Source organism: Argopecten irradians, chromosome 12 (genome assembly GCF_041381155.1).
Source record: "Argopecten irradians isolate NY chromosome 12, Ai_NY, whole genome shotgun sequence".
Lineage (NCBI taxonomy): Eukaryota > Metazoa > Mollusca > Bivalvia > Pectinida > Pectinidae > Argopecten > Argopecten irradians.
Window position 1 is genome coordinate 21,216,939 of NC_091145.1, and position 25,084 is coordinate 21,242,022.

Here is a 25,084-nt window from a genome sequence, read left to right on the forward strand (position 1 = left end):
GGGAATGAGTTTGTTCAGATCCATAATTCATGCTCTGAGTAATGGTAGCAAAACCTTTGGAATATAAAGACATTTCTGTACAATCACAGATTAGTTATCCTAGAAGCTGGCATTGCTAGGGAAAAACTAAATACCTCTGTGTTGCAGTTACATATCAACTTCTGGGAATTGTCAGTAATTTTAACACATTTCTTTAATTTTATTTTCAGCTGGATCATCCAAGTGATAATCACCAATGGCAACTTGGGCCGACATTAAAAGCATGAAAAACAATGGTGATCGAGGCTAGGAAAGGGATAGAATTTCACTGACAGAGCTGAATTTCACAGGCCGGGCCAGTCGACCAATCGCATGATCTCAGGCAAAGAAGGACATATTGACCCCGGAGGAATTTGTGATTCTCTCTGGAGATTAACAAAACATATGCTTCAGTGAATGTTCAAGTTTCAGTCCTAATTAGTGACAAAAATGGTAGCAACTTCAACTGGAATGTAAAAATATATTTTTCACTAAATTATCAAATGGAATGAAAACACAAATTGTGATGGATTGGATATGTCTCATGTTGCAATGATGGAAAACTCAGTGTGTTAAAGAACAAATTTTCATGCTACAGCACAATGACTTAAGAGATTCTGGATTATCACTTTAAAAAGTCAATAGATATACACCTTATGGATTATTATACAAAATAACACTTAAAATTTGTTAGTTAATATTTGTCATCATGACGAATATGACTAGTAACATATCGTGTACAGAATGGTGGTGCGACCGGAGGGAGACCCTCATAGTGTTGGAGGTGGTTGTGATTATGTTGTGTGCGATCGGAAGCTTTGGAAATCTTATCACTGTGTTAGCAATTTTGTCAAGCAGCCTTCGTAACAACATCAACTGTGTTCTCATCGGAAGTTTAAGTTTCGCCGGATTCCTGTACTGTCTCCTGATTCTCTCCCTTCAGGCCGTTGTGTTCCACATTCAGGATCCACATCTCATTCCACCAGACTTCTGTAGTGCCGCAGGCGGCATACGCTACACCCTCGTAGGAGTTATAATGGTGCATCTTAGTGTTATCGCACTGTACCGATATCTAAACATCGTACATCTAGGACAATACAAGAAGGCATCCAACACTCGGCCACTCATCTTCACACTCATATTCAGCTGGGTGCTACCCCTCATGTTTACTGTTCCACCCTCGTTTGGGATTTGGGGTTCGTTTCGTTTCCAGCCTGCCGTTTTAGCATGTACCTTTAATAATTTCAATGTTGATCATTCCAACAGAATTGTGACTGTAACACTTGGATTTATAGTACCATGTATCTTTATAGTATTCTGTTACGCGAGGATTGGATGTGTCGCGTATGGAAGTTCAAAACGAGTCGGCCAATGGAAAGGCACGTCCGCCATGACTAAGGCCTTACGTCTCTCTGCCATGATGATGTGTATTTTTGCCATTTTTTTCTTCGGAACTTTCCCTTATTTCATAATGAATGTTTATGATCGTAGTTTTTCCAAACCAGTTCACCACCTGTGGACGACAATGCTTGGTTGGTTGTCGTATTGTCTAAATCCTGTAGTTTATACTGTCATGGACAACAATTTTCGGACAGCGTATCGTCGTCTGATTATGGGTGACTGTGAGAAAAGTCCGCTACAACGTGGTCTGACCACAACCTCTGGTACACCTGTCTGATTACACAGGTGTTGGTATAGACAGGTAAATACTGGTAGTCTTAGTGAACAGGTTAACACACAATACAGGTGTGATAAAGATTAATCTAAAGGACAAGTAAATGAAGGTCACTTACTATTGTGGTCTTGCTGGACAGGTAAATACAGGTAACTAATATACAGGTGTGATGTATTATGGTCCTGATGTTCTCACATGACAAGCAAATGAAATTGTATTTATTTCTGGAGAGGTATGTGTAAAGGTTGTTTCAGATATGTGTTAAGACAACAGTTTCACCGCATATTGATTTTTTACCTGTTTTACAGGTGTGTGATAGAAATGTGATAAAGGTACTAGAACTAACGAATTACAGGTATATATATATATATATCTCAATATGTAATATACAGATGTATTGTGATATTTGAGTGACTGCTAAATGGATACTAAGTATTGTATGTGTTATGTTTGAAAGTATTCAAATTTTGAATATTTTGTACATATATCCATGTTGATTACATTCAATCAAAAATTAATTCTCTCAGAAAAATACCTTTATTGTCTAAATATTACAATCCCGAACTTCAGTAGCTCAAATAGATTTTTTTTTTATTTAATTGATATTAATTTTTATTATATCAGGTAACACTTAATGTTTATATAGAGTATGGGTTTAATTCGGCCATAAATTTATCTTTGATATCAAAACACATTATTTATAATCCTTGTACTTCAATTTATTAAACATTCATTAAACAGCAACATTAATTTTAAAGTGACCTTTTCTTCAAACAGACAATTTAACACTCTCAGACCAGGAATTTCTAAAGAGCAAACACAAAATTTTCCCTGCTGATGTTCTCATATGATGTAAGAGGTGAAATGAAGTAATTAATTCATAATAACATGATAAACTATCTAGTCTCACACATGAGAGTATATGACTGATTAGCTTTATACAGGATAAATCAATATAGGTCAACCTGTGTAATCAGACACCTCGAACTGATTAATCTGAATAAACCTAATGTATAAATATAATGTCAAAAGCCTCAGTAATTTGACAACTTGGTTGGTCTAATTAATTAATACTGATTTATTCATTTATGTTAACCTGTGTAAGTAGACACCTCAAAGTGACTTATTTCCAGTAAAAAGCTATATAAACCTGTCTTATCTGACATCTTGGTGATTATCCATCCTCAGCTTTGATCTATATTCTGATCTAATACACATACAGTCAATCTGTCTAAACAGACAACTCAAAAATACTTATCATCTATATGTTGTTTTGAAAACCTCTATAATCCGCGACACCTCAGTAAGTTTCATTAGTTTGATATTGACTAAATTAGTACATTGACCTGTCTAAACAGAACTGTCTTTAGAAACAAACACATGAAAGTGAGTAATACCTAATACTGCTGATGTCAGCATATTTATTCTAATACCGGTGAGGAGATGGTAATTACTAATAATCAATTAGATAATTAATTAAGAGAGGTTCTGTGTCTTCAAATTTATATTTGTTGAGAAATAATTGTGAATTATAATCAAGGAATTATAATACCTATATTTGTACAATACACAAAGTAAAACATTGATATTAATATCAATCAATTAATCATTATGTAGTTGATGGCTAATATTGAATATCTTTCATAATGAAAATGAAAATCATATAAAAATACCTAGAATCTACATAAAATATAGGTAAGAAAGTTTCACAAAAATAAAAGAGTATTTTAAATTTTACTAAAATTTTAATGTGCTAAAACAAACTAGAATTTATCTCTACAAAAAACAAATAGACAATCAAGAGAAATGTACATTTTTAGCTGTAGTAACTCAATTGTCAACTCAGAGATATGAGGCTGACTAACTTATGAATAAGAGACTAATATATCACACATGGGCTCTATATAAAATTTCTTTTATTTCTTACCTGACATATGACTGACATTTTTATAATAATGTAATATCCCACAGTTTAAAAATCTATTTTAGTTCTCTCTTGGTACCAGTGAAATGATATTAAAATTGTCTTCTCTAGACAATATTAGGTATTAAACTCGTATTGAATTTCAGACAGTGGAAAACATCTACAAATATCTAACCATTATAATGTTGCTTCCTGAGAAAAAAAAGTAGAAATTGAATTATTTTCCTTGGAAATGTTTATTGTGAGATTATCTCAAAACAACGATACTTAGCTATATGATACACACATGAGGACCTTGATTCCTGTGTAGATTCTGTCAAGGACAGAATCAGAACAGGTCACAATCACTTTCCTAATTCATGACATGAGGTAATACATGTCTGGTCCACATTTTTCTATATTTTTTCCTTGTAGCCGCTGCCATGTCTGAAACTGACAGTTTCCTTGTCTATTCTAAGATTGAACAGCATACGGCAGACATTGATGCTAAGAATATTATAAAGCTGGTTATTTTCACAAGTCAAAATCTCAATTTTAATGAATCAAAGGTTTGCGATATGGGTATGAGAACCTTTGTGATTTATAAATTTTCTGTAATGTAAATGCCGTACTTGCTGTGAATTGGTAAGGGTTACCTATATAAATCACATTTTTGTAAAAGAAATTTTCCTGATCATATCATATGTTCTGTAAAAATGTTCCAAAAATATTTTTATAAAAAATTACCTGCTTTATATGATATATAACACAAAAAGTCCTGGTTATCAAAAGGAAAACTTTGAAGAAGGGAATTTATATTGAATGCAAGTTGAAGTGTTTTTACAGAATATTGTTTTCTGGTCTACAATGAACATGACCTATATAGAAACAGACTTATTTACAGAGTATGGGGTTTATTGGAGGAATAAGGTAATGTGTAAAAGGACTTGGCTTGTAAATGTTGCTGCTTGCATTTTACCTATAGTTATACTGTTTTTGTCCTTGGAATAAAAACAAATGAACATTATATCTATTTGTATTTTTTTTCTTCTCCATCATTTGACAGATCAGGGTACAAATAATACAGGGTTTATGTTGTATTAGTTTTATTTCCTATTAACAAACAGGGTCATATAAGGATTGCCACAGTGACCCCCAAATAATACAATTTTTTGAGTAGCTGATACTGAAAAAAGTTGTTAAAGAAAAATCTATACAAAACACAATTTAATTTTATTAATGATGCAACATGGATTTTTTTCGATCATGCATGCAGCGATATATTTCCAAACTGTTCTTTAGTTACAATATATAATTTATCCTAGCTGTTAATGAAGTACATCATACGATTTACCAAACCTTCAAATATCTGTTATTTTATGACCATGCTGTCATGACAAGCAACAATAACACTACACCACCCTCACATTCATTTACTTAGTGTTAATCAGAGCTAACAGCCTTCAACATCAGTACGTAACCTAACCAACGACAGTTTGGTCCTCAACCAACGATGGGTCGGTCCTCAGAGGGACCGGAAAACCTATCAAAATGCTAATACTCCTCCTATAGCATCCCATCTATACACATCAAATGACAGTTTATTGACATGGAAACACTAACGATGATAACATATCACATTTTCTGAAATCTAAACATTAGAGTGAAAATCACTTGATGCAAAAAAAAGGGATGCATCGACAGTTAACAATGCTCTAACGAACGTTGATGGATGAATGTACATGTCAGACTGCAATTTCAATTCTAATATCATATCTATCTATCTATCTATTTCTATCAAAGAACTCAACAAACCTTTAATCATTGATTTTTTTTAAAGGGTAACAGCTTGGCTTACAGTAGCTGTAACATTGTAGCTCAAAAGACTTTTAGACAGATAATGGTGTCATTTATTTGTTCTAGGCTAACAGGATAATTAACAGCGAGATACAAAAGTAGCTGGAAAGTAATGTGAACTTCTGAAGTCTTTTTGTCCATACCAATTTTGGTTTGTTTAGTTTTACGTCCTAATAACAGCCAGGGTCTGAAGTAAGGAAGTGTCAGGTTTGATGGTAGAGGAAAGCCAGATTACCCACAGAAAAACCACCAACCAGCAGTCAGAACCTGGCAACTACCCCACATGGGATTCGAACTCATGACCCAGAGGTGGAGGGGCTCTTTGTCATGATAATGTGTCGAGACATTTTAACCGCTCGGCCACTGCGACCCTAAGAGCATATACCAAAGAATTTCCTTTTTGAGAAGCATACCATCAGTAACTATAATCACAACTCAAAATGGAATACACAGATGCTTACAAAGAGACAATCTGATGTGAGAGGATTTTATATATAAACAACATGAAAGTTGATGGAAATCAGGTTTCATCTCGGTTAAATGTTTGAACTTTGTATCTAAATGTGCATTTCAGTATTCATAGCGAAAACATCAATGGAAATTTTGTTACATTCCAGATTTTTCTTGAAAAATCTTAATAAGTAAATAAGAGCATCATTTTATGCAAAATTAGGTAAAATTCTAAAGCAGATATGTTACCTTCAACTAGTATTATTGCACTAAAACAAATTTTCTCTAATTAGTAACACCAGTGACCTTGACCTTAGCTTTTGGCTTCAACTTATTCATCCCTGAAATTTCATAATGGACTGGCCTAATCTTTTGATTTAGAAGAGCCTAAATGTGTCTTTGGGTGATAAGAGTAAATGAATCAAAAACTTAATCCCACATACACACATTTGGTAAGAATGATCACTACAAAGTTTCCAAGTGAATCTGAGTTATTTCTAAGATGTGATCACTACAAAGTTTCCGAGTGAATCTGAATTATTTCTAAGATGTGATCACTACAAAGTTTCCGAGTGAATCTGAATTATTTCTAAGATGTGGACTTAACAGTTACCTTGGCAACTGACCTACAAACCTGAGACCTGGTTTCTCCATGGTTATTATATTTATGACTGGAAGCAGAAGACAACTGAACAAGAACCATTTGGGGATTGTCCTCATATTTGGGTCAATAACTGGGTCAGCGCTGATGTAACAGGTCCAATGTCAGATTAGAAAACATTAATCAGTCTTTGTGTATATTGAATAATAAAAATAATTTTCCTTTGGTAGAATTGTCTTGGGATTATGACTTGGAGATGAAAATACTTAATAAGTGTACAATACATAATGCCTCAATGATTAAAGTCCAATAACTGGTCATATCCCTTCAAATCAAGGACACATGCAAAATGTCACTATTAAAGTATTTAATTGACATTCATCACATTTGTTGGATGCTTAAACATATTTTCTCTGTATGAATACATCAATTGGATTTCACTACAGTGAAACCTACCTTAACAACCATCTCTGTATAAAGCCCATCAGCTTCCTAAACAATTCAACCTGTTTATAAAGACCACCTGGCTATAAAGACCATTTTCCTTCTGTCACTTGGGATTTCTTTATCACCAGGTTTGACCTATTTTATCTTTACAGCATGTTCTCAATTACTCCTCCACCCAATTAGAATTTAAAACAACCATTTAAAGTTGTATTTCTTGCAATTTTCACCATCACAAACTTTCAAAACATACAATGTGTGAATATGGATGGTTATATATGATGGTTCAGATCCATGAAAGCACCAATATACTATTGACATAGCGGTAAATATCGCATGAAATATCATACGTTTTGAAAGACCTGCCACAGCCAACGCCATGTTTCAAACTTTCGGGTAATATTGGAAAACCGAGTTGCATCACGTGATTGACATCGGCGATACCCGTATAGATAGGAACCTCCTGAGCTGTATCACGTGGTCAATATCGGCAATACCCGTACAGATCGGAAAAGATCAGACCAGTTCAGATACTTCCGAGCTAATTTAAAGGTGTACACGCTAAAAACCAATATTTTATTTTGATTTTTTAATAACTTTGCGAATATGAACTTTACAAAAGTTGGTAAATATCGAAAGTTTAATACTTAGAGAAGTGGAGGAAAATATGTAGAACACTCTAAATACTTTTTCTATCCCAAAAATACAACAAGTCACAGGCCATACAACTTCAATTTAAAGTTAGTTTGACCATGTATTTATGTGGGCAGAAATAAGACGTATTGGTAATATTGATGGATAATTTTTACAAAATATCAGCCACCTCCACTTCGTTCAAATCAATTAAGACAAGACACTTTCTGTAATCAATGAAAGCATTATCTTTTACACTGCAGTAAAGTTAATCTACGGGAGATATAAATAATACTAATCAATATCAATATATCTGTTTGTTCTATACACATCTCATAAATATTTCTAGATTCCAATCTGCTGACCAAGTACGACCAAATATGGTAAAGGGACATAGGAAGAGGTTTTAGTCCTGATTATAAGCTCAGTCAATATTGGTTACATTGGACGAAAACTCATTTAGAATCACATAGAAAATTCTAATATAAATAAAATGAAAATATCCAAGATACTAAGACTTCAGACCTTTCTTCAACTATGATTAATTTCTTGTGTGAACAGACTCAACACAATAATATTCATAAGGTAAGAAAGCATTATCGACAGATTGAACACTTCAATCATCCAATGTCCACAGTTTCTATAGAAACAAGATAAAAAACTTAGATTAAACCCTTCAATCATCGAGTGTCCAGCTTCAAAAGGTCATTAAGGTCCATTATATTAGGTCTTTCCGTAAGAGAGTTGCTGAGAAACTTAAGAACCATCAGAAAATTAAGTAGCATCTCTGACACACAATAACGAATATCAAGATTGGATAATAATGGACACAGCAAGACAACCTAAGTGACTAATCAGATTGGAAAAAAGGAAAGGTTGAAAAGGGATGGTTTTCTTATTCATTACGACGCGATCACAAATAAATTCTTTTAAAGCATTCATATATGCATGATAAATGTATCCAATCAAGCAATGTCTCCGTTATTTCAAATAACAGTGGATTCCATGTTCTGAGTCTGTTCGTATGTACTGTTCAATATGCAACAGCAGTATAAATCCGTACAAATCTGATGTACCTATCAATATGCCCAGGCAATAAATTCCTCAAATCCACAGAAGCTTTAGACACACATTATACATGGAAAAAGATTATAAACATTATAGCCAGCTTTACATGCAGCCATGTCTTCTATATTCATTACAAAAACATGACATTTAAACTAGTATCGTCAGCATATCCTCATCGGATAACTTTTTTGTGTATGTATCTTTCAAACTGAACAATATTGTGTTTATTTTATTTACTGATAAATCAATGAAAATAACTAAGATTTTGTTCTAGATAAGAGCGAAAACGTAGTTACATAGAAATATTCAGTGCTATGTTGGAATAAAATTTGCCAAGGGCTATAACTCCATTAATTCAAAGGCAAGGCAATATGAAGTCAGCTTTTTTGTCTCTGAAGCTCTGTGATTCAAATGTGGAGCTATATGCATAGTTTACAGCACAGTTGGAATATATTGTCTGAAACTCAGGTTATAAAATCAAGAAAGCAACCAGAAACACAAGTCAACAAGATAATAAATTCTTAAATAAAGGGACCTAACTCTAGTACTGCACTTTGGTTTTCTAATGGAAAAAAATACAACTATATTCATAATTTAATATTCATGTTCTGAGAATCATAAAAAAATTCAACGGTTTAACTTACTCTATAAGGAAAATATATATTGCACAGAAACTGGTCTTTTCTAGAATATTAAACTAAACATCGTCAAACAATTGGCGAATGCAAAATATGATTTTAGCATGCATATTAGCTTAAGCCTTCAGAGAATTTTTTGACAGAAAATTTTGCTACTGAGAAAAGTTTAAATCAATTTCAGCTACTCAAAATGATGAATTAGAAATGTTCCCCCAGGGAAAGTTAATAACAATGTTCCAAAACAAATATCAACAGAGACAGAGTTAAGAATTACAGTTAACCACCTTTGTACTCGTGTCAATCAACACCAGATTTCAACTTCTCTTCCTAACCTGATAAGTGAGACAAATACCACAGTGACAGAACTCAGTTTTGGTGAGGTCTGTATCTCTACCGTGAGGTCTGTGTAATATATGTGGCTCTATCTTTACTTTATAGCCTTTTTATGTACGTAGGATAGTACTACAAATTATGATGAGTACTCTCAAGTCACAGACACAACAGACACAAAATCTATAATACTCTGTGTGGGGTGTTGAGCTTAGGGGCTTTCCAAAATTTGAAGATTTATGTAGGATGAGTGAAGGACTGAGTAAAATAACCGGTAATGCTCACAATGGACACATCAGCATTTCAAAAGAATGCAAAATAATATTTTAAAAGAAATATGTTCATTGATCATTCACAATTTCTATGCCACAAAATGCTCAACACGACACCTGAAGATATGATTCTGAAAATATATCTGATGTCAATAAACATTTCTGTTTCTGACAAAAACATGCCAAAACAATACTGATTTAGTTTGCCATCTTGTTTAAACTTTCAAGAGATGTGGAAAGTACTATAAGAGTTAAAGCAGAGATACTGAAGTACAAGCACTTCTAGTTGAAATAATGAAAGAAACTGTGTTAATCTTTTTTTTTTTTTTTTTTTTGCTGATAAACAAAACAAATTTATCATGCCATCCACTACAACAATCACCTGTTTATAGAAATCAAATGTGAAATCAACAGGAAATCGAGGACTGTATCAGAACAGCTGACGGCTTCACATTTTTCATGATCCTATCAGTCGAGAGCGATAAAAAATGAACAATGACAGATTTACTTTTCCTGACCCATAACACTGTCAATGTCAAAGATTTAAAACAGAACCAGTCTGATAGGTCAGCCAACTTTATAGGGCACTTCATAAGATTTAGAGGTTTTGCTGACAAGAAGAATTCCTTACTGGACATGAAAACGTGGAAAAGAAGGTCACTGTGACCTATAGTCAGAACATAACACACTGCTTTAACTAAATGACACAGTTTTCATTTTTAAATATGCCAATTTAGTAATGAGTGGAAAATGAAATTGGACAAATAAAAGACTTAGCAGGGTGGAAACCACTCCAACTTTGAGCTATCATTAGGTCTATAACCTCCATGAGTGGACAATGACAACACGATTTAATTTTATTCTCGTAAACATACAAACAGTAGTGTAAAGAATATATAAACAGGACATATACATATAAACAGTTTCAATAATGAACTAGTGCAGTACATATTACACATTTACTATAATTTACACAGGATACACTGGTTACATTAATGAACTGAATTAAGTCTATCTTGTAAAATAATTATAATTAAAGTATTGTTGAATACATATTTGTATGTTCGGAAACCTTAACAGCAATGTTGTAATATTCTTGTAAATACAACCTTACTAGTTTCAACACCCTGTATCAGATATCTGTTCATGGAGAAAGGTCATCATGCTTAACCGTACAAAAGACATTTATAAAACATTTTATCTCATTTGTTTTCTTGAAGCAGATGCCATCAATCACATTTAAGTGGGCACCACCATCAGCAACCAAAGACATTAAATCACTATTATGTAGTGCTGGATATACGCATTCATTGATGTTTTCATGCCAGTAGCAATACATACCAGCATGGGGACTTACAACTTGAAAACGTGATATATATCAAAATTGGTAATTACAGTATGAAAAACATCAAGATGACCATGAGTCTATTTTATTTACGCTGCTGTATAATGTATTTAATACATGTAAATACAGAACATGGAAATAACAAAGAGTAAAAAGGCCCATGAGGTTTACTTAATAAAGATGTCATATGCTTTTACACGTGTCTTTCTCATATTAACCTTCTCAAAATTAAACTAAAGACTACACAATCTGACATATTTACATTACAAATGCTCTCAGATGTCAATCATGGTAAAAGTCAAAGGGTAATTTACAGTTGGAGAACATTACTCCCCACATCATGTATGTCAATAGATATACTAAGGGATCCTCTGAGATGGTGTAGAGGTCAGTTAAAGGTCACCCTGTACTTTACATTATATTTGTAGTAAGTTAAAAGTCAATATACACTTAACTTGGAATGTAATGTTGATATACTGTATTTACCCCAATTAGCTCCCCCCTCCCCTCTCCCCCCATCACTATAAGTGCCCCTCCCCCTTTTTGAGGCCACAGTTTCACTTACCTCAACTTAAATACAGACAGGAACTATGAAAACTGTGTATGTTCCTCTATTAGATTTATTTTCTGCGGAGATTGACAAATGTGTTACTATGCAATAATTTTGTGAATTTTTAGTCAAGACAATTTGGTCCAATAAGTGCACTTCATTTCAAGAGTTCTGGCCATTTATTGGGTGGAGTATGGTACTTTCCTTTGACCAGATAGTACAAGTGTGTAGATTAAATAAATTCTGACATCTGACCTTGACTTCCACTTTTGTTTACAAAGGTCTTAAAAGCATCTTCATTGATCACTGGATCCTATGACCCACTATAAGGCCAGGGATTTCACAGGCTTGATCTGTCGCCCAATTCTGGTTGTCATATAATACATTCCACAATAAACTATTCTGAAGTAAAAATGGCCCACTCTTCTATCCATTAAGTGTGATGCCAATACAACATGTATGACTCCAGATATCAATAAAACCATTACTCAGACCATGAAATCATCTGAGAATTTGACTTCTGTTAATTATTTATCATTTAAAGATTAAAAACAATCCCTACATGATTTTAAAAAGAAATTGAATCAATGACTACTTCAAATTAACCACTGAAATTTTTATGTCTTGAAATGAATGCATGCTTCCAAAGTCAAAACTGAAGACTCAATCATAACGTTTTCCACAAAAACATTTGTACATGATTGGAGGTTATTGCATGGCTTTTGAGTAATAAGGGATTTATTACATCTGAGTGAAGCGACGGGGTGATAAGTCTTGAGTGACGAGAAATCATGCAATAAGTGACTTACTGCATGCTTCTTAACCTTGAACAAAAAGACAGGTTGATAGAAATATTCTCACCTTTCCATCCCTATACCCTAATCTCCAACCATTCTCTGTTTGATTTACCTGTACCTTTTATACCTGTGAGTACTTTTCAGTACTAGGGTTTTTTGGCTCATTATATTAATACATCAGTTTGTCAACTCATCATTAGAAGCACAAGAATTTTTGCCATGTGCAAAGATACCTGGTATTAACTCCGACTCAGGGAAATGCTGCATCAAAATATTTTAGGGGATCAAGATATGTACAGCATGAAACAATTGGATTATTGTCAAGCTCTGTTAAAAGATTGAAAGAACCAGAAAGTAGAAATGTAAGTAAATTATATTACAAATGAATTCCATCTGTTCAACTGATATAATGCAGACAAATATTAATTTCAAAGTGTCTTTTGTAGATACAGAGGTTCTGGCAGAGGTAAAACTGTTTTTTACAATACTTTTAACTCTTTCAACACTATGTAACTTTCCATAGTAACTTCTCTTGAACACTAATCAATTTTTATTAAAATAATACATTATCACATGTCTTATTTGAAATATCATTATTTCATAATGGAATGATGGATATTGAAGTATGATATACCAAAACGAACATCATCATCTTGGAAATACATTTTTATAATGAAATGTCCTAATTAATAATAGCTAATAATAATTACCCTGACCATGAAATCATTTGAGAATTTGACTTCTATTAACTATTAATCCTCTAAAAATTGAATAAAATCCTTAGAGGATTGAAGAAATTGGATCAATGGCTACTTCAAATTAACCACTGAAATTTTAATGTCTTACTGAAATTTTAATGTCCTGGAATATATGAATGCTTCCAAAGTCAAAACTGTGAAGACTCAATCGTAAAATATTTCCACAAAAATATTATAATGGTGCTGGATTACTATGCAGCTGCAATGCTATGGAAACAGATCAGTAGATATCAGTGACCCACTAAAGTCCACACCAGCCCTCAATCGCCAATATGTAAATCTAATTCTGTCAAACTAACCAACCTCAAGTTCTGTCTGGAATGAAGGGTTAGACCTAAATTGGAAAACATGAACAGATTTACACGCCTACTCTAAGATGTAATAAGACATTACTCTAATTGCTGCCCTCAACCTCTACAAAATCTGTCATATTGTCAACAGTAGGAGCAATCATTGCTTTTACTGTACTTAACTTCCTTGAGAAGCTTTATCCAAAATCCTGAAAAATCTTTTTAGATGATAAAAGATTTGTTTTCTATCATTACAAGAATATTATAACCCCGCCTATACTACTGACTATACTTAAAAAACTTAAGACTCTAATAAATTTTCGGCCTCGATGAGTTCATCCATACTACAGTAACTTGTGATTGAGCTGTGGGGAATCAATTTGTTCAGCAAGGGAGGTAATTCAGGATGTCAAGAGATCAGTGAACTATAAACAGAACAGAAACACTCCACAATAAATAGTCATTTGTTTGAAGGTCAATTTACCCAAGTGTTTAATAAGTTTGTAACAAAGAGGCATAACTCTGAAAAGGGTGAATGTATTTTGTTCAGATATACCTTATGTATATCAAAACTGTATAAGGATTATTGTGGATGCATATTTAGTTAAAATCGTTCTAGTAGTTTAGGAGTAGACAGACGGACATGCAGACAGATGGACAACCTAAATCTAGTATAATACCCCTTTCCCCCACCCCCAAACTTTGTTGTGGTGGAATAATGTATAAACTCTGTAAACAACTACAAGCCTTAATGAAGACATTTCCCTTTACTGCCAAAGTCAGCATTTTGTAGGATACAAGCTATACATCTTTGACAGAATCACATGAAATATGCATGCTGGCCCATTACTTCTCATCTCAAAGGAATATAAAACTGGTCAGACATTACTTCTGGTATATATAAGAAATACAGCCCGAGTTCCTTGTTCTGCACTGTATTAATATAAACACATGATTGACCCAGCAGAAGAACTCTTTTAGTCACGGTGACCTAATAGGTCCACAGGGACGTCTAAAGCATGCTGTGACTTAATCAGTTCGGTCTTAAATCTGTCAAGATCCTCCCTTCAGAGGAAATTGACGTCTACTCGTCTGTCAATTAAATCAGGGTCAAGGACTGTGAACACCAAATGAATCTCCCTGTCCAAAGAGTTTTGCTTTCTGTGTCAATTCCATGTTCAGTAGACTGAAAGATTAGTGTCACTGTTTTGTAATCAAGTCTTGTCCAGTAAATTGTGTTTTCTTGTCCAAAACATGAGATAAACCATCTTGTACCTATATCAAGTATAACAGCTAGGTGATAAACATGTTATTTCCTCACATTGTCATGCTTCTATTATAGACACATGTAATGGCTAGAACATTGTCTTGCTTGATTCAAACTCAGACTAAATGACATCAGGAGGCCAAATTCTCTTCCAGCTCAAAATTTGTGAAATGAAAGAAAAGTAAAATGTTACGAATTCATTATCATGACTCTGTATATTACTTTACAGCAATGAGTGGTTTACTCGACATATTACCACAAAATTCTCTACTTCTGGGTCACAAGTTTGAATCCAGTGTGATAGAGATGCCAGATAATGACTGTTTGAAGCTGATGGTTTTTCTCTTGGTACTCTGGCTTTCCTTCCCTATATACCTGTTACATCCTTAAATGATCCTGGCTGTTAATAAGACTTTAAACTAATCAAACCTGATCAATATTCTACAGTTCTAACTTGTCAGTTTTGGAAAATAGCAATAAGGAGTTTTATTTTGCCAGTAAGGAGTAAAAAAATATCAATACATCAATGATTTAAAGATGCTATCGATGAAACTTTTACAGCAGCATCAACACGGCTCTAGATCTTACCATGTTAGTTTTATCGCAAAAAGTTACATATATCTGAAATATCCTGTAGTTACTGAGACTTCAGTGGACAATATTGAAATGGTTTTATTTGGAGGAAAAATCAATAACTGCATGTATTTTCAAAGACATGTGACTTTATCGTATAGTTTACAATATAAGCATCAGTTTTGTTGTCCTCCGGGAACAAGTCTAGACGCTTTATCTTCAGCAGCCAATATATTTAAACATGTTTAACATTTACGACTCTTAGGTGATATCGGTCTGGAACTATTCAAACATGATCTGACCAGTATATCATTCCCATGGGCAATGGTCATAGGATAGAATATTTCAGGGTGTCCTGGAAATCAGGGTATTTTTGTTTAACATGTGCAAGTGCACAACGTATATGTCATACTTCCTTGGTTATTTACGTCTACAAGTTGGCGATAGGTCAATCTGGAAAATGTCCATTTACAACCTGACGTAAACAGCAATGGCTATTTTATATCAAATAAAGCAGGCAAGTTGACTTAAAGCATATGCAAATGTTTTTCTTCCAGGTTTTGCAACTATCTAGGAAATTACAGGTTAATGTCTTAATACCATGAAAACCACCATAAGAGATTAACAGAATTGTACGTGGGTCTGTCAAAAGGACAGGATTCTGACAGGGATATCTCAACCCAAGCTTTAAATTTTCGCTAGTCAAAAATGATGAAATTTTAGTTGCTTTCCAGTATTTTCGTCACATTATCATCACAAGAATGTCATTCTGTTGATATTGTCATCATCAATGTACGCTGCAATTATGTTGCATGTATTGATACGTCAGGTTTTGACCTAGCATATGGCGTGTGAGCTGTCTCCCCCCCCCCCCCCCCCCCCCTTCAACCACAGAATATCCCTATGAAGTATTGGAGATCTTTCTCTAACTCAAAGCTCCAAATTCGAGGATGAAATAAATACCTCCTACTGCTCCCTAAATCATGAATTCATACATACAAATTACAATGGAGATTCAATTACATCATATCAAATTGAAAATCTTTACCAGCTTTTATTATGGATAATGAAAAATCAACCACAACAAGTAATTTGGGAATCAAAACTTAATCTAATCATTGAACAAGCTCTCAATTAAGTAACTGACAATTTATAATTGAAAATCCGAAATCTGATTGTATTTTATTGTAAACAGGTTAGTCCTTAAATCAAATTATCCACAGACACAGAATGTATTGCCTCCCTTATGTAAACGTCTATGACAATAGAATGACTATGATAATAATTGTTTGTGATGATGCACCACTCTAGAGGACCTTTGCCGTCTATAACATATAGTGAAGCCACTAATGATTATATCAGTTCAGTAAATAACACATATTTATGAACATGAACTAATGAGAAAGGACAGAGTGTTTTTTTCAAATGTTTAGAATGATATTGTAGAATAATTATTCACAAAGTATATATATATATATACATATACACAGTAAAACCTGTCTTAGCGACCATATCTGTATAAAGACCACCTGCTTATTTATACTACCTAAAGGTACTTGAACACAATTTGCCCAGTGTGTATAGACCACATGGCTATAAAGACATTTATTCTTTGTACATTGGATGGCCTTTAGAGACAGGTTTGACTTACAGTAAAACCTACTCTAGTGACCTCTGTATAAAGACCACCTGCTTAATAAAACCACTTTCTCGATGATCAACTTAAACACAATATGTCCTGTATATGACCTCTTGCTAAGTCACCATTAGTGAGCTGACTACAGCTAATTAGGGTGAATAAAGTAAGTCACCATTAGTGAGCTGACTACAGCTAACTTGGGTGAATAAAGTAAGTCACCATTAATGAGCTGACTACAACATAAGGGTGAATAAAGTAAGTCACCATTAGTGAGCTGACTACAGCTAACTAGGGTGAATAAAGTAAGTCACCATTATGAGCTGACTACAGCTAATTAGGGTGAATAAAGTAAGCCACCATTAGTAAGCTGACTACAGCTAATTAGGGTGAATAAAGTAAGTCACCATTAGTGAGCTGACTACAGTAATAGGGTGAATAAAGTAAGTCACCATTAGTGAGCTGACTAGCTGACTACAGCTAACTAGGGTGAATAAAGTAAGTCACCATTAGTGAGCTGACTACAGCTAACTAGGGTGAATAAAGTAAGTCACCATTAGTGAGCTGACTACAGCTAACTAGGGTGAATAAAGTAAGTCACCATTAGTGAGCTGACTACAGCTAACTAGGGTGAATAAAGTAAGTCACCATTAGTGAGCTGACTACAGCTAACTAGGGTGAATAAAGTAAGTCACCATTAGTGAGCTGACTACAGCTAACTAGGGTGAATAAAGTAAGTCACCATTAGTGAGCTGACTACAGCTAATAGGGTGAATAAAGTAAGTCACCATTAGTGAGCTGACTACAGCTAATAGGGTGAATAAAGTAAGTCACCATTAGTGAGCTGACTACAGCTAACTTAGGGTGAATAAAGTAAGTCACCATTAGTGAGCTGACTACAGCTAATTAGGGTGAATAAAGTAAGTCACCATTAGTGAGCTGACTACAGCTAATAGGGTGAATAAAGTAAGTCACCATTAGTGAGCTGACTACAGCTAACTAGGGTGAATAAAGTAAGTCACCATTATGAGCTGACTACACTAATGGGTGAATAAAGTAACTCACTTATGAGCTAACAGCTTAGGGTGAATAAAGTAAGTCACCATTAGTGAGCTGACTACAGCTAACTAGGGTGAATAAAGTAAGTCACCATTAGTGAGCTGACTACAGCTAATAGGGTGAATAAAGTAAGTCACCATTAGTGAGCTGACTACAGCTAACTAGGGGAATAAAGTAAGTCACCATTAGTGAGCTGACTACAGCTAATTAGGGTGAATAAAGTAAGTCACCATTAGTGAGCTGACTACAGCTAACTTGGGTGAATAAAGTAAGTCACCATTAATGAGCTGACTACAACATAAGGGTGAATAAAGTAAGTCACCATTAGTGAGCTGACTACAGCTAACTAGGGTGAATAAAGTAAGTCACCATTAGTGAGCTGACTACAGCTAACTTAGGGTGAATAAAGTAAGTCACCATTAGTGAGCTGACTACAGCTAACTAGGGTGAATAAAGTAAGTCACCATTAGTGAGCTGACTACAGCTAACTAGGGTGAATAAAGTAAGTCACCATTAGTGAGCTGACTACAGCTAACTAGGGTGAATAAAGTAAGTCACCATTAGTGAGCTGACTACAGCTAACTAGGGTGAATAAAGTAAGTCACCATTAGTGAGCTGACTACAGCTAACTAGGGTGAATAAAGTAAGTCACCATTAGTGAGCTGACTACAGCTAACTAGGGCGAATAAAGTAAGTCACCATTAGTGAGCTGACTACAGCTAACTTGGGTGAATAAAGTAAGTCACCATTAGTGAGCTTACTACAGCTAACTTGGGTGAATAAAGTAAGTCACCATTAGTGAGCTGACTACAGCATAAGGGTGAATAAAGTAAGCCACCATTAGTAAGCTGACCACAGCTAACTAGGGCGAATAAAGTAAGTCACCATTAGTGAGCTGACTACAGCTAACTAGGGTGAATAAAGTAAGTCACCATTAGTGAGCTGACTACAGCTAACTAGGGTGAATAAAGTAAGTCACCATTAGTGAGCTGACTACAGCTAACTAGGGTGAATAAAGACCATCTTGCTATAAAAAGACCATTCTTTTACATTCTAAGACTAATTTTCTAGCTGTAATCAAAATTTCTATGTCTGAATGAAATAAATAACGGTAACTTCTTCCAAATATCCTATCTCAGACAATCTTTTTTTTATTTAAATCATACTGACTGCAAACACCTCGGAGTCAATATGATATGACAAACCAATCACAAATATTTCTGATATAGACAAGTCTGCCGTTCTAAGGAAACCTGTTGATCGTGACACCAGTCATTGTCTGAGTAGAAGTACAATGTATCATCGATATCAAACGAATGTTCTACCCCCAATCCCTCGGAGACAATCACCAAAATGGTAGCAAATCTGGGAATGTAATTTGTATTCATGTCTGGATGTGTCATTATTTCATTCCTCAGACATGATATAATGTCACTTTCAATATCAGCAGCAGATGAACTGGTCAGCAGTCAGTGTTGTTTGGACACTGGTCATACAAGTATATAATGTCTTGCATCATTATAGGGTTAGGTCACTGACCACGAAGATGATCGTTACATAATGAAAATTTTGCTACAGCATCAAACATTTATGTGTAATGATTACATTGTGAACCAACAAATGTTAGAGAATAGATTTCTGGTAGAGATTAAAATGATCGTGACAAATCTCTCAAACCTCTACAACAATAAAGAATTTTTTTTTATATATATACTTTTTTATTAATTTTTTTACTCCATTTAGAAAGCGCAAGTTTTTTCAATTTTGTAATCAATATCAAACTCCAGTGACACTTAATTAATTAAAATCATGATTAGTCTAAAGGTTCACACAGCTATCAAGAGACTTTCTGATCACTTTTAAATGACAGTATTCAAACAATGCATTTAATTACTTTTCATTAACAGTGATTCTGCATTCATGAAAATGGAATGAAATGAAAAATTTAATTTCTCTTTACCCAAAGCATGCTAAATTTGACAAAGATATTCATCTAAATAATTTCATTCTAAATAAGATATTTATGAAATGTTTGACCACAGGGAACTTTCACAAAGAATCATAACTGTGAATGATTTCTCGCTGAAATTCAAAACATTTCCACAAGACTACATGCAGTTACCAGAATTGTTTTAAAAGTCAATAACATGTTATGTCTATCAATAGTAATGATCAGTGAAGGATTTGTTAGATTTAAGGTAGAAAATCAACAAACCTACAGCAACTTCCTGACAACTCACACATCTAGGCTTCAACAAACCTACGGCAACGTCCAGACAACTCACACATCTAGGCTTCAACAAACCTACGGCAACGTCCAGACAACTCACACATCTAGGCTTCAACAAACCTACGGCAACTTCCTGACAACTCACACATCTAGGCTTCAACAAACCTACGGCAACTTCCGTCCAGACAACTCACACATCTAGGCTTCAACAAACCTACGGCAACGTCCAGACAACTCACACATCTAGGCTTCAACAAACCTACGGCAACTTCCAGACAACTCACACATCTAGGCTTCAACAAACCTACGGCAACTTCCAGACAACTCACACATCTAGGCTTCAACAAACCTACGGCAACTTCCAGACAACTCACACATCTAGGCTTCAACAAACCTACGGCAACTTCCAGACAACTCACACATCTAGGCTTCAACAAACCTACGGCAACTTCCAGACAACTCACACATCTAGGCTTCAACAAACCTACGGCAACTTCCAGACAACTCACACATCTAGGCTTCAACAAACCTACGGCAACTTCCAGACAACTCACACATCTAGGCTTCAACAAACCTACGGCAACTTCCAGACAACTCACACATCTAGGCTTCAACAAACCCACGGCAACTTCCAGACAACTCACACATCTAGGCTTCAACAAACCCACGGCAACTTCCAGACAACTCACACATCTAGGCTTCAACAAACCTACGGCAACTTCCAGACAACTCACACATCTAGGCTTCAATATCACCTAAGAGTTGAAGGGCAACTGAATTTCAAAACACATCAACCTTGGAATCATGAAATGTAATGCAAAACCTTAATCTTTCAACCAAGGAGTGGAGGGCAACTGAAAAGACATCAACCTTGCAGCCAAGAGATTGAAGACAAATGAACAGACATAAATCCTGCAGCCAAGAAATGGAAGACAACTGGAAAAACATCAACCCTGCAGCCAAGAGGTGGAGGGCAATTAAATTAAGACATCCACCTTCCAACCAAGAAATGGGGGACAATTGAAAGGCAACTGAAAAGACCTATACCTTAAAACCAAGATGTGGAAGGCAATAAAAAGACCACAACCTGGTAGCCATGAAGTGGAAAGCATTGAAGTAGGCAACTGATGTCATTGATATGTCTATAATCCATAAAAGGATGTAATACTACAGACTAGAACCTTTTTCTACAAATACCCTTTTAATATTCACCTGAAATCACAGACACAATATATTTTCCCCTACTTTCCACTTATATAATATAATACCAGACTCTTTACAGCAGCACGCCACTCTTAAACAAATGCAAGTCACTATCAAAATACTGTTACCAGTTACATGTCTAAAGGATAATGTTTAAAAACAAAGCTACAAAAAGAACATTACTTGGTTTTGTACTTTTATTACAACATCGATATCTGTGATAAAACACAGTACCAGGTACTTGCAATGCTAGGCAGTAAAAATACACAGACACTTACATCAGGTTGCTTCAAATAAGTCTCGCAGGCTCTTTCATTCACTTCTTAGGTATAAAATGCAGAAAGACAAATTGCTATGTAATACCATTCTGTGCTCATTAAACCAATCTAGCAATGTCTCCAATGAGAGATATAAATCATTGTCTCCCCACACAGAGACAATTTTCTGTTTGGATCAGGTGTTGTGCTGATATCTAATCAGAGAATTATTGATTATACAATAACAGTGACGGTATAACCTGACTAGATTCCTTCACATGGTAGGTATTAAATGCTCATACTACAATATTGGATAGGTTTGAATAGTTCAACGTTCTATCAACAGCGAGGTTAACTAAAGGAAATGCCAGATTTAGAAGGTGGAGGAAAGTCGCAGTACCCAGAGAAAAAACACTGACCAGTGGTCAGTACCCCATGGGATTGAACTTGCGACCCAGAGGTGAAGGGCTTGTGGTAATATGATGGGACATCCACTTGGCCACTGCAGCCTCATATATATAAGATGGGACCCTAGTGCTAAAATGCTAAGGTTTTAACAGCACAACAGTATTATGGTTTCAAATGGTTTCATCACAGAGTATTTAGGACAAAGTTGGTACTGTAATATGGATCATCATGCTTATAATCAAACAATTACACGCTGGTTTAACTCAGCACAAGCTTGTTGCCATGACAACAACTTTTCAATTTGATGATCCATGTCAGGCATAAGTCAGCCTCAATTTGGGTAAGCCAGTCCTGAATTGTTGACATCTACTGTTATCATGACAATTTCAATCATTCATGTTTAGTGTACACCAAAAACGGAACATGTTTTTCTACTGCGGTTCTCTTGCATGTGAATCAGTTTTATGGATTCTCGTCAGAAACATTTCAAGCAGCTGACATACAAGCTTCAGATAACACACTATACACTATCAACAGCTCCTACATCGGAAAATTCTCTGTAGAAGAATCCACATAGCTGAACAAAATATTTCCACATACCTTTCTTCTTCTTTGGTCCTTAAATCTGGTATTGACACTGAAAAAGACATAAAGCCACCATTTCAGCAATTATCAAACTTAGTGTCAAATCTTTCTGTTTTCTTTCATCTTTCATGCTCTCTAACTAGCTTGACTTTCCTAATACATGTACATCCTAACTGCTCTTTGAGAGGGAAAATAATCCTTCCAAATTTCAAAATATTACAATACATCCAAAGGCAACCTATTTAATTAGGAAATTTGGATGGATCAGTTCAGCACTTTCTGAAAAAGCACGATAATAAACTTCATCTATCAAAATCCAAGATGGCTCCCTGTCAGTCCTCTTACCAATCTGCAACTTCCACGATTTCTAACTATGAATAAGCTTATTGAATTTCCTAGGACACCCTAACTGCTCTTTGCAGAAGGCAAAATATCCATCCAAGTTTCAAAATAGGATCACATATTTTTAAGCATGTTGACATTTGAAGTATAATTCAGGCTCGGATTTCAACAAAAGTGCAGACTTCAGTCAAAACTTCTGTTTTTCTCCTTATGTATCTTATGTAAAAAAAAACCCAACTTAAGTCAGTTTTTAACTTATTTTGAGAAGTCTAAGTATGAGAACATAGTGACATTTACATTATCTATGCATGTTGACATTTGAATTGATGCAGGGAAACAATTTTAGCATAGCTGCATGTGGTCTTTTGTCTATAACAGACATCTTATGCTTCATAACACTTTTTTAGTTAGATAATGTAACCAAATATGAAAAAAATGTAATAATTGCCTCACCTCTGAATTTGAGACACTTCCAGAACTGTTTATGTGAATCTATAGTACTGTTTATGCTTTTCACAGCACTGAAATCAAAGGAAAATAACAACAATTATCTATATTATTTATATCATCAATCACACTTTGGAAATAATTTGTTGAAAGATAAACATAACAAATAGTCATCCACATTAATCCCATATATGTAACTAGAGTAACACAAACTTGTCCAAGTCTTAGTAAGATTAGATTAGACTTTGTCAAAAAGTACACTATAAGGCAACCACGTTTCATTGAAATTCTTCCAGTAGTTTAGGAAGCGTAGTCATTAAATTGTTTTGTAACAAAGAGGCATAACTCTGAAAAGATAGTCTGAGCTATTTTGTTCTGATACAGATTACAAACATCTACACTGTATAAGGATTATTGTATTGCCACCATCTGTATAAAACCATTTTCCTTACCTTTCCTGAGGTTCAGCGTAAGGTAGATATGGACAAGGGTCACCGAGGAGGACAGAGGTACAGGTAGCCATACTGTTTGATATGGACGCCAGGTTGTAGCCACCCTACCAAATACAAAGCCAACAAATTTGTTCTTAACTTGTATCAGATATGGTCAAAGAAAATTTGGTACATATTATCTTGCAGCAGTGAGTTAACCAAATGGATGAACTTATTATGAGGATGAGAATCTAATAATAGTAGGCTTAAAGTAAAAACAAAATGATTTGCTGTATTGATTTACATAACATTTTGTATTTCGCAATTTTTTATTTGCAGTAAAAGATTATTTTCATGAGACACAAACTTTCATGTAATTTCGCAAGAGAGCCTGAACACAAATTCAAATGTTTCACGAACAATTGTTTAAAACACATACATTAATATACATAAATGTATGATTGCCAGAAAAAGCTCTTAATTGTCAATGTATGTATTTGTAAATATGTTGAAGATATCAAAGACATGAAATATTGCCTATGTTACAATATATAGACATTACCTCAAGGGCTACTACCAGTCTCCCATTAGCTAACGAGGACAGCATGTGGGTCATGTGACCATAACCAGCAGGTGTAATGTGGTATCCACCCTAAAATGTAAACGGTTATTAAAATTATGTAAGAAAATAAAAGTTATCAATTTTTATGTCATAGCCATCAATAGCATTACAATATCATAAAGTACAAGTACTTACTGATCATGATGGTTAAAGATTAAAACAAACATGGTCACTAAATTACAAGTAAGTTATTTTGGAAAACCAAGACAAAAACCGGATATTGAATCAAGGCTTGAACTCACCATTTGGCTATAAGAGTATGCATAATTCATCCATATTCTCCATTTTTTATATGTGATTGTCACTTACCAAAGGATCACCAAGAGCAGCATCAAAACCAGCTGACACCAGAACGAGTTCAGGAGCAAACTAGGGGAGACAAAAGTCGATGTTTT

The 25,084-nt window shown here is 34.6% G+C and overlaps 2 protein-coding genes across 4 annotated transcripts in view; one reads left to right on the top strand and one right to left on the bottom strand.

Annotated features, from left to right (window-relative positions):
- The window catches only part of LOC138336142 (protein trapped in endoderm-1-like), a 36,800-nt gene extending 32,177 nt beyond the window's left edge, over positions 1–4,623 (top strand). Inside the window, exon 3 of the mRNA XM_069285466.1 lies at positions 210–4,623. Coding sequence (XP_069141567.1) covers positions 728–1,696 — 969 coding nt within the window. The 5' untranslated portion in view covers positions 210–727 and the 3' untranslated portion in view covers positions 1,697–4,623. The remainder of the gene's footprint in view (positions 1–209) is intronic.
- LOC138336141 (histone deacetylase 6-like) overlaps positions 1–25,084 on the bottom strand; it is an 85,960-nt gene that overhangs the window by 23,816 nt on the left and 37,060 nt on the right. For 2 of the 3 annotated variants that reach the window (XM_069285464.1, XM_069285462.1), the window contains exons 27-31: positions 24,999–25,058; positions 24,630–24,719; positions 24,089–24,192; positions 23,643–23,710; positions 21,659–22,899 (exon numbers count right to left, since the gene is read on the bottom strand). In XM_069285464.1, the coding sequence (XP_069141565.1) occupies positions 22,793–22,899; positions 23,643–23,710; positions 24,089–24,192; positions 24,630–24,719; positions 24,999–25,058 (429 nt within the window). In that variant the 3' untranslated portion in view covers positions 21,659–22,792. Of the gene's footprint in view, positions 1–21,658; positions 22,900–23,642; positions 23,711–24,088; positions 24,193–24,629; positions 24,720–24,998; positions 25,059–25,084 lie in introns of those variants that run through there. The other variant, XM_069285465.1, reaches the window with a different exon arrangement.